The sequence below is a fragment of the Charadrius vociferus genome, unplaced genomic scaffold (assembly GCF_000708025.1).
Source record: "Charadrius vociferus isolate BGI_N301 unplaced genomic scaffold, ASM70802v2 scaffold134, whole genome shotgun sequence".
In the NCBI taxonomy this organism is placed as follows: domain Eukaryota; kingdom Metazoa; phylum Chordata; class Aves; order Charadriiformes; family Charadriidae; genus Charadrius; species Charadrius vociferus.
In genome coordinates, this window is record NW_009648333.1 from 205,005 (window position 1) to 216,604 (window position 11,600).

Genomic DNA, 11,600 nt, shown 5'->3' on the forward strand with positions numbered 1-11,600 from the left:
ATAATGGTGCATTTAATTCCTGAGGAAGTCAAAAAAGACTATTTGTATACACAGAATTAAGAACGTGCTGCAGGATGTCATGCTGTCTTGCAGGACCAGCATACTGGTAAAATAAAAGTTGTCTTAATAATTCAGACTTTTTTTTTAATAATTTGCATATGTTGTCATTCAGGAGCTACAAGCATTGAAAAGTATGAACTTCGTACCAACATGTGGACTCCTGTTGCAAACATGAATGGACGAAGATTACAGTTTGGAGTGGCAGTCTTAGATGATAAATTGTATGTTGTTGGTGGCAGAGATGGACTGAAAACGTTGAATACTGTGGAGTGCTACAACCCTAGAACGAAAACTTGGAGTGTAATGCCACCTATGTCCACTCATCGTCACGGTCTTGGTATGTAGAGTTCTGTAAAGGCTGAATGCGTCTTTTTTAAAAGGTTATCTGTTTTAGGATTGGTCAAACAACATTCAGAAATTAGGTTTCAGGGGGTGGAAACTTTCTTTTAATGCCAATTGTTTATTGAACATATTTTCTCCTTCAGACTATATCCAGCATTGGCTACCAAAAGGAAAATTCTTTGGTTTTAAATATGTTTTGGTGCATGCTGGACTGTCACTAGGAAAATGTGATTTATTTTTTTTTCCCCTTACCCAGAAAAAATTGTTTTTCATATCTGTTTTTTTAGGAGTAGCTGTATTGGAAGGTCCCATGTACGCTGTAGGAGGACATGATGGCTGGAGCTACCTGAATACAGTAGAAAGATGGGATCCACAGGCTCGTCAGTGGAACTTTGTAGCTAGTATGTCAACTCCAAGGAGCACTGTTGGTGTAGCAATATTAAATGGAAAGTATGTTAAAGCAACTTCCATTTTCTTATTACTTTAATGTAATTAGAAGACCATCTTAAATGACTGTTACTTCTCTTGATAGATACCTGTTGATAGCATTAAGAACCAAGTTTCTTCATTCACAGAAAAGATACTGTGTTGGGTCAAGCAGGCTTCCCAACAGCATCACAGTGCCCCTCAGTATTGCTTATGAGACCATCTCTACAGGCAAATAAGTAGCAACCATCTCCTTAATGCAGAAAGGAGCAAAAGGTTGTTCTCTTCCACTGGGGCTCCAGTGATTTCCTCTTACTATGATAGCTTGAACAGTCAACTTCCAAAGTTACTGTAAAGTCATGGGGGAGTAGTCATGTGATATTGCATTAACTCAGAACAGTAAGCTTTGGCAGAATGAAACTAATCTAGAGTGATATCTGACATTTCTAAAGCTGTTTTTCAGTGAAAATATGCCTAATTCCTAATACAAAGCATATTCAGACAACTAGGTAATTTTATGTTGCAGTCACAGGAAGTGGTTGGAGGTGACCCGAAGGAGCTCCCTAATCCATTCTGCTACCCCAAAGCTGAATCAATTATATCTAAAACACTCATAGCCAGAGTGATCTTGTTCTTAACCTCCAGTGGTTAAGTTTCCGTAACTTCCCTAAGCAATCTGCTTAACTATTAATACATCTCATGTCAAGTCTTAAATACTATCCAAAGTGAACATGGAAAATGCATTTTTTTCTTTGCTGTTTGCCTTTTGCATTTAAAGACACATGTCCCCTCAGTATTTTGTCATTAGGGCTGAATAACTCCAGCTCTTTCAGTCTTTATTTGTAGGCCATGATTCCCAGACTTAGAGTGATTTTCAGTTTTTCTTTGGATTAAGTGTAATTGTTATGTAGCATCCCAAAATACAAGTAGTAGTTGAATCAAGCTATTATGACAATAAAGATCACTTGGTATCACAGAATCATAGAATAATTTGGATTGCAAGGGACCTCTGGAGTCATCTGATCCAACACCATCTCAAAGCAGGGCCAACCTTAAAGTTGGATCTAGTTTCAAACTTAACTGAGGTAGCTCAGGTCATATCTGAGTTTTGGATATCTTCAAGGATGGAGATTTAACAGCCTCTCTGGGCAGCCTGTTCCAATGTTTGACCACCGTTGTACTGAACATTTTTCTTCTAATATCCAGTTGAAATTTCCCATGTTTCAACTTGTCTTGTTCTTCCTCCTTTCACTGCATACCTCTGAGAATGATCTGTTTCCTATGTAACCTCCCATTAGGTGGTTGAAGACAGCAGTAAGATGCCTCCTTAACTGTCTCAAGAATTCCAAGGACTGCATAAAGGCAGCTCTCAGCCTCTCCTCTTATGTGTTCTAGCTCCCTCATCATCTTATTGACCATGAGCTGTACTTGCTCCAGTATGGCAAGGTCTTTCATGTACTGAGAACCCAAAGCTGGACCCAGTATCCAGAAACAGTCATATATGTACTGAATAAAGGGGATCCGCTGTCATTATTTCAAGGGCATGCTGCTGACTAGTCTGCCAGGACTTCCAAGTCTTTTTTTGCTAAGCTGCTTCCTCTATTCTCAGCTCCCAGCCTGTACTATTGCATGGGAATACACCATCCCAGGTGCAGGACTTTGCATTGGCCTTTGCTGAACTTCATGAGACTACAGTCAGCCCATTTTTCCAGCCTGTTTAGGCCTCTCTGAATAGTAACCAAGCCCTCCAGCATATCAGCGACTCCCCTTAATTTGATATTATCGGTAAACTTGCTAAGGCTGATTTCCGTTATATCTTTCGGATAACTAATGAAGACATTGAGCAGTATCAGCCACAGTATCAGGCTAGGAGGAACAGCACTAGTAACCAGCTGCCAGCTGGTCTTCATACTGCCCTTTGAGCCTAGTAGTCCTTCCAGTTTTCCACCAGCCTTGTAGTGGGCTTATCCAAACCATATTTTGCCAGGGTGGCTACAGGAATACCATAGGAGACAAAGCTAACCTGATTTGCTGGGTAGCATTGTGGTTGTGGCAAAGTATTTAAACTCTCTTCACCACAAATTGTTTGCTTCCTGCTTATCTACCATCTGACACATCTCCCTTGAGCGGTTTGAGTGTTGTAAGGCAGCAGAAAGCTTTTTCACACCTTTTGGGGGTGGAGGGAAGGTTAGTCTTCTGATAAATTAGTACATCTGAAGTGCACCTGCAAAGGGTCTTGTGAGATCTGAAACAAGTCCAGGAAGGAGTGGAAATAAATGCGCACTGGGTGCAGGAAGGAGGGAATAACTTGACCAACCAGTGAGCGGAGTGCATTGGGCTGCCTTGGAGCTGCAGTCTCACATGCCTACGTTAGGTCTGAAGCTTCCTATATATTCAGCAGAGAGTCCTGGGTGTGATGAAAAGCATCAGAATTAGATCCTTACATTTTTCTGTTATTATAGAACATTGCCTAGACTCTTAATGTAGGCAGCAACACTAGATGCCTGTAGCTGAAAAGCTTAAAAGTGCATGCGAATTTATTGCATTTCAGCTGAGGGAGCAGTAACTTCTGCACTTTCTAGTAGTATCTATCTGGAACTTGATATATTTCAGATGATTTACTCAAAACCTTCATATAGAGAAATGGATAAATCTTTCTCCATGTCATAAATGTGAATTCACTGCATAAATGATCAAAACTCCCTCTTGTTTTGTGGGGAGGTACGGTAGGAGGCTTCATTTAAATGCTGTATTGCATAAAGGATTGTTTTTAGTCATGAACTTCTTGGAACTGCAACTTGATTTTTTGGTATCCTATAGTACACTCCTTACCTTAAACAAGCTGTGTTATTAAACATGGGAACTTCCATGGAAATGTATTTTTTTAAAAGGGTATTAAAATTATTACTGAGAACTGCTAGATCAACCATATTTACAAGATGCTTATATTTAAGTTTGTTGGCCATTATATTTAAAAAAGCAAACAATGGTGTTTCCCAAACTGAGGACATCTTGAATAGTGCTTCATAGTAAATGTTGTAAATTGTTCACATTATCATCATATACATATCTAATGATTATTTGATTATTCAATTGTACTATAATGTGCATTAAGCTTTGAAAGGATTTCATTCATGATATTTCAGGTGATCTCTCAAACATGACTTCTGATGCGTTGCTGCCTTTTGAGAACAGCTTCTGAGTTCCTACCTTTCCAAATAATAGCGCTGGGCATTTTTGCTTCTAAGCATAGATTGCTCATAAACTCTGCCCATGAACTCTTTATTCAGTTTGATTATTTGATTAGTTTTAAAGATTCATGAGTGAGTGCTCCCAAAAAAACCTTTTTCCTTCTTGCCTTTCCAAAAAGTTGAAATCCTTTGTTAATGCCAGATGCTAGAAACCTTTTTGTTAGAACTGAGCAAGCTAGGCCACCTAGTGGGTGTGAGGGACTTAATGTAGCGCTGTCGTTCATGAACTAAAGCCCAGGTCCAGAAAAACCCTTGAATGCCTAAGATGAAGCAGAGCAGAGTTGCTGCATGCACAGATCCACTACTGAATTTGTCCCTCTGACCCCGCTAGAAGTGGGCCTTTGTCTGTCATGTCACATAAGTAATTTTGAAAATTTTAGCTATGTGCATAGGCTGGGACATAAATGCTGTCTTAGAGTTATCAATTTTCTGTAAATTATTGTTATTATGCATTGATCATGACAATAAGAAAAAAAGCATATCTGAGTTTTCACAACAGAACTTTCTGTTGAAAGTTTCCTTCTAAACTTCCCTTTTTAACAAACTTGAGCGTCCTTCATACATCACTGGAAACTTTGTCTTGTTGAGACAATATTTATTTACTTTTTTTTTTACTTTGTAGGCTTTATGCAGTTGGTGGTCGAGATGGAAGTTCTTGTCTTAAGTCAGTAGAATGTTTTGATCCTCATACAAACAAATGGACCCTATGTGCTCAGATGTCAAAAAGAAGAGGCGGTGTAGGTGTAACCACCTGGAATGGGTTCTTGTATGCAATAGGTGGTCATGATGCCCCAGCATCCAACTTAACGTCTAGGCTGTCAGACTGCGTAGAAAGGTAATATCCTGAGGAAGGCGTATTCTGCTAGTAATTCTAATTGTGCTAGTCTATGGAGTGATTTATGGAAAGTGCTGTAAGTACAAACCCAATAAAATAGCTGTGTTACTTTTAGCATGAGCAGAGGAAACTTACATATAAAAACATACTGCATAGTCATAATATGATTCAAAATATTGCCAAGACAGATGATTTAAAACAAATTCTCCCTAATGCACTTCTTTATTTTTCTAACAATCTCATTGAATGAATTATGATTGATTAATGAGAACAATTTGGAATTGAATGCTCTTAAACAGGGAGCAAACTTTTTTCACAGAAGTTTGTATCAGTTCATATTATAACTTTCAAAGGAGTTAACAGTCAGGGTTTGTGGATCCTTAAATATCCTGTTCTTTCTTGTATCACCTGATGACACTGGGAAACTGGTATGTAATTCAGTCATTCCAAGGTTGATATGTCTTTAAAATAGTTATTAATGACAGACTGCATTACAAATGGCAGAAGCACGTGTGATCCATCAAATAATTAAAAATGACAGTAAATATTTCATAATGCACTGCATTAAGTCTTCATTGGCACTTCAGTTATTTCTGAAGTACACTTTAATTGTCTTTCCTTTCTTCCTGGTCCCCCCCCCCCCCAATTGTAAAACTTCTCTTCTTTCCTGTTATCTCCCAGCACACTGATTCCTCATCACCTATTTTCCTCTTTTACTAAATTTCTTTATGCTGGGAGATGTGATTCACCCTCTACCAGGAAAAAAAAAAAAAAAAAAAGAAGAAAGAAAAAAAAGACAACAAAAATACTCAAACAAAACAGAAAAAAAACCAAACAAACACAAAAACCCACCACAAAACAGAGCTGTAGTTTTCAAATCTTCAGTGACCTAATAGACCCCAAAATACATAGTGTGGCCCATACTATTTAACATATGGAAGTTACACTAAAAAAGGCCCCAGAAAGGTTTGGAGGTATAGGAAGCTACATCTTAGCAAATAACAAATTTTTTGAGGAATACAGATAATTAGAAGCCCAAGAGAGAAAATGGGTCCATGTATTTTTCTGCATCAATGTTCTCTGAAACAAAGTTATAGAATACATGACTTTAATAAATAGGAATAATTTTGTAATGCATTTTGTCCTTGGTCTTTAAGTGAGATGAAATTGAGGACCATCAACGTAGTGAAAATAGTTCCTTTAAAAAATTACCAGTTTCATAAAACCATAGTAAGCTTCTGAGTATTTGTTTTCCACTATATTTTTGCAATAAAATTCAGTTTTTGCAGATAAATACATGGGTTTATAAAATAACTTAAACTGAAGAGTAAATTCTATACAGAGCTCACTAATCACCCTCTTTCACAACATTATGCTTCTGTTTGCAGCATGTGCTTCAGGCAGTATTTTCATATTACAATTACACTTGCATGCATTTCTGTAGTATTTCAACTAGAGAACTGCAGATAAAATTGGTAGAGCTCATTATATCTATGCTCTTCTTGCAGACAAATTAAGACTAATATCTTCCAAACTTGCTTTTAGCAAGTGTGATCTTAGGATGGTCTCTTAGCCAAATAAATATTTTCTTTGTATAGGTCTTTAGAGGCCGTCAGAGCTCTGTGATTACATCAGGTCTGCTGTAAGCATCTGTAATCTTAACGTTGTCTCTTTCAGTCAGGTTAAAATATGTTCCCTGACATAAGAATAGCATGAACTCTCCTACGTAGTTCTCAGTTTGACTTGTAAAGAATATTGATATTATTCTAGAATCACATTTAGTGTTTTTCATTAAACCATCTGTTTTTACTGTGGTGATGCGTCTGATGATATGGAGCTATGATTAAAGAAGTGCTGCAAACTGTCTTAAGGGTTTTGCATTTCTCCCAGAGTTTTCCCAAACTGGTTTTTTTGGGGGGGTTCTGTTGTTTTGTTGTTGTTTGTGTTTTTTGGTTTGTTTTTTTTTTTTAAATGGTAATCTTTCATGGCAAGTAACTCTCTTTTAGTACCACACTCAATTTTAATAGCCTGTGCTTTGACATGTAGTCATTGCTACTTAGACCAAGCACTTGCTGTACTAGGGTGTAGCAGCAGAACTGTTTCTGGAGTGGTACATTTAGACATACAATAAGAAATGCAGTAAGAGCAGCTGCCTGTATATGTATGTATTACTATATGGACTATATGGAAAGCAGCACAAAGTAGATAGCTAGCTAGTACTGACTGTGTTACCAGATGACTAAAGAAACATTTTCAAAGAGAGTATTTTGGGGGGAAAAGTCCTTTGAAATTAACACCCAAATCTGTGCTGTCCTAATACCTGTTTTCTGCTACCTTGAGAGTGTCAGTTCCAGTATGTTTTTTTCTATTGAATTTTGGCAACAGTTTTAGAGCATAACACAAATTATCTTTTAGGTATGATCCAAAAACAGATATGTGGACTGCTGTGGCCTCTATGAGTATTAGCAGAGATGCAGTGGGAGTATGTCTTCTTGGTGACAAGTTGTATGCTGTTGGAGGATATGATGGTCAAACATACCTTAATACAGTGGAGTCTTATGATCCCCAGACAAATGAATGGACACAGGTACAGTTTCTGATCAGACCATACACTACTATTTATCTTATTTCAAGTGTACATCTTTTTACAAGCAGAATTCAAATATTCCTTCTCTAAGAAGCACTTTCTTACTAGTCTGGTTTAAGTCTTCTTTTTTTTTTTCTTCCATCTACCATGTCAAGATGATTTATGTTGCATGGACAGTTGTTAACTTCTAATAAACTGCCCTTCTTTCTTTGGCAAGAGTATAGCTACTTTCTTTGACAATTTCAGCTGTTGTTAATAAAATGTATTGACGTGTTCCCCAAACTGTTCTAAAGGGTTCTGTTTACATGACTTCCTATTCTGAAGATAAATGATAAATGTAGCTTAGTTTAGCTCCAATGTGTCTCTCAGCAAGTTTATCAGTTTCTTCAAGGTTTTGGTCATCTTTTCGTAAATAATCCCTTCCTGATGTGAATGCTATGTACAGTGTGTGCAACTCTAAGAAAGCCTTTTCCCATTTCTCTTCACCCAGAAAAAAAACCCCAACAAAACAACAACAACAAAAAAAACCCCCACAAACAAAGAACCAACAAAACAAAAAAACACACCAAAAAAACTTCAATTCATGGTCAGAAGCCATTACTGTCAATTCAAAGCTTGGTTACTTTTACTTTTTTATAGCTCTAGGAATGTGCCTCTCTGGGAAGAGCACACACAAGGACATCCTGGGCAGACTGTCCTTAGGTATCTACTGCTATTTGAGATACCCTAAAGCGTCTACATCCACAGAAGGCTGTCAGATACAGCACAGAATCTGTGGGAGACCAAGGCCCTTCTGCAGTCCAGTTGCAGGCCAGGATCAATGTCCAAGATCATCTAGAATAGCATTAGACACCAGTATTTAGGCAGATGAATTCTGACCTCCTGAATATGCTACCCCAGTGATAGCCCCAAATTGCTAATTCTAAAAGAGAACTGAACTGCCCTCTATCGAAATCTTTGTAACACAGAAAACTGAGCTATTTTCCCCCACTTCATACTGCTGCAAGATCTTAAAACATAAGTCATCTAGGAGGCTTATCAGAGTTTGGCGCCGTTAGTGGCAGTACTGGTAATGATAACTCATGGCATTACTTGGCCTGCTAAAGAAAAAAAAAGGGTACCAAAGGAGAGAAACAGTGCTTCTCTCTGTTGCATCTAAATGAATCTTGCATCATGTCTAGGTGGTGACCATCTATCTGTATGTAACCTTTGCATCCTTAGCCTTGAGCCTCTATATCTCACTGAATCCCATGATCCCAGTATATAGGACAGTTTTGAACCCTTCCTAGAGGGATTTGGAAGTGTCTGTGTACCTTCCTACGCTCTTGTTATGTCAGCACTCTGCCACCACTTCATCCATACACAACTCAAAAGAGGGTAGTGGAATTTTCTCAACTGCAGTTTGTCAGAGCCACAGATACAGGATAAGACTGTTGTTCCTGGGGAGGAAAAAAAAAAAAAAAAGAGTTGGCATAAACACCCTTTTTTGGCTTCAGGATAATCTGTGTATTAGTATGCTATTCATTAGTATTCTATTCATTAGTATGGCATTCTTAGTATGCTATTCACACACACTCCATTAATATAAAGTTTAAAAGGGGAAGCTAAGGTGAGTTTTAGAACCCACCTTCCTCTTTTCAAGTCCAACAATCTCAGCTTAAACAGGTCTTGCCAGAAGTAACTTCTGTTTATAAAAATTGGAGACTGGGAAATGATTGTGATTTCAAGAACTTTTAACAGAATTTTATCAAATATTCAAGTAAAAAAGAAAGGCTGCCCCTGTCATGTTTGGCATTTTCTGTTTGAGAGAAAAAATGTATTGTTTTGCCAATCATTATTCAGTTGTCAGACTGTCTAGCTCAGGTGTCCCATTTGTACCATAAAAAAGGATTATTTTCCTGTAATACCAAGTAATTGAAATTATCAATGAGAATTGTTTCATATTCTTGGGGTTTGCTGTTGCTTTCAAAGTGCTTCACTCTATCATCTAAAAGATATTCACTTTTTCTGTCGGTTTTTATCCAAGTTTTGGACCAATTTGCTATTTTTTTGAGTTGTGTTAACAGAGGGGAGTGATATTGCCACTCTGCTGCAGCTGTACAACTGTTAGAACAAGCATTAGCTAAACACTCAGTTTTAGGAAATAAAAAATAAACAGAGTCAGCATTAAGTATTTTTATCTCATGGATTTTTTTATTTTTTTTCTTTGCTTACAGGTTGCACCACTGTGCTTAGGAAGAGCTGGAGCATGTGTTGTGACTGTGAAACTGTAGATTATTTTTTCTATGAAGGTGACATTCTCCTCCGTAGACTCAGATGATTTCTTTTTTCCTCAAGCAAACTACCGGTGCACCAATAAACACGAGGTGCAGACAATCGACCACGGCAAAGTGTTTGGTCTCAAGCTAACATGTACATGTTGTTCTTAACGGACCAATATTAAGCACTTTTTAAAAAGTCATCTTTGTTACCTATGTGTTGCAAGAATTCTATTTGTAAGAAAATTGGCTGCAACCAGCCAACTGCCAGCAGAGGACTTCTGTTTGGGAAGTGCTAAGAAATGAGTGAACTCGTTACTGAACTCACTATAATAATCAAGTGTTGCAGATCCAGGGCCTTGATCCCACAAACATACAGAGGAATGATGCTATAAATGGCATAGTTGAGTCTATCTCTGGGTGAAACAAGTTATAGCATTGGCCCCCATATATTTAATTAGCCTATAATGAACATGTTTGGCTATAGGTGTCTGAGCTATTACAATGCAGGCTGATATACCAATGCAAACCATTGTAAATGGCAGGCGTAATGCTTGCCTTGGAAATGAAGTTGTGTATTTGGTGAATCTTTTGCACTTTTATCATCATTCCTAGTTTAGCAAACTTTTTATTTAACCAAAGCCTTATTTTAAATATTGTCTTATGCTAACAGAAATCTGCTATTTAATAATTTCTGCCAGAGTTATTTGACATCCAGCGTACTTTTTGGATTTTCAAAGTTTTTACATGAGATGCAGAACATCATACCTTTTTCTCTACTTTGGTTCTTATATTTACTTTGCTATTTTTAAGGAAAATCTATAAGCATGAATTATTGGAAGAATTCTAAAGTGTGATTAAAAGTTAACCAATTTAGGTTTAATATTTGCACTTTGGAATTTTTGAAGCATTCCATTACATTTAGACTAATTACATTTTTACATGAGGCTTTGCACTAATTTGAAAAGTATAATTTTGTAAGATGAAGCAATTGTCTATCTTTCCAGTAAGGTTACTTCAACAGGTAAAGGGCCCAGTCCTGCAAGGTGCTTAACTGCCACCATTTAAGCATGTTCAGCATCTTACAGGAGTTAGGTGTGCCTCGCAGGATTATATCAAATCAGTTACCTTATTTAAGTTATCTATTTTTTTGAGATATAATTTGCCTTTCTTGACCCCTATGCTGTTACACCGAATTGCTTTCAACGGTCAGAATGTTCTCAGAAAGTCTTTTTGTATTTGCTTTTCTGTGCCTTGTTCCCTATGTTTTCGGAACAGTAGGTAATACGTGTGTGTTTGTAAAGGAAAATGGGAAGATGTGAGCTCATCGAATGTTTTGATTCAAAAGTTTGAAGCGTCTGATACCCAAAGTCTTTGTACATTTGTAATTTTAAATGTATTAATGCTCTCGGTGAACTATTTATTGTTTTAAATGAAATTACTAAGCAGTGAAACTTTGTGATGAAACCTGCACTGTTTGCAATTGAATACAGCTGAACTTGAATGCACTGGTGTTGGCCTTAGCGCCCTTTTTCTCCAGAGTACCCTCCATTTTGTGTACCTGTATCCCCCACTTCACAGGTCTCGTTAAGAAATAAGATTTTTACTGCTCCTCTTGCGGGGCTTCTACTTCAAATACAAGCACTCATCTTTTTCTGGAGATGGCGGCGTTACACAGCTTCCACTTCGCGGTGCTTTCCCCCCCGGCTCCTCACAGCTCGCCCCGCCCCGCTGCTAGAGGGCGGGGCCTAGCGCGGCCCGGCGCCTGGGGCGCGCCTCCCCATTGGTTGCGGGGCGGGGCCCCGCCCTCCAGCGGTGATGCTTCTGCCCTTCTTCCGCCT

The 11,600-nt window shown here is 38.0% G+C and overlaps 1 protein-coding gene across 3 annotated transcripts in view; it reads left to right on the plus strand.

Annotated features, from left to right (window-relative positions):
- Positions 1-10,012, plus strand: part of KLHL5 (kelch-like family member 5) — a 45,563-nt gene extending 35,551 nt beyond the window's left edge. For all 3 annotated transcript variants that reach the window (XM_009884938.1, XM_009884939.1, XM_009884937.1), the window contains 5 exons: positions 173-397; positions 690-852; positions 4,702-4,914; positions 7,330-7,501; positions 9,718-10,012. In XM_009884938.1, coding sequence (XP_009883240.1) covers positions 173-397; positions 690-852; positions 4,702-4,914; positions 7,330-7,501; positions 9,718-9,774 — 830 coding nt within the window. In that variant the 3' untranslated portion in view covers positions 9,775-10,012. The remainder of the gene's footprint in view (positions 1-172; positions 398-689; positions 853-4,701; positions 4,915-7,329; positions 7,502-9,717) is intronic.
- Positions 10,013-11,600: the final 1,588 nt, after the last annotated feature.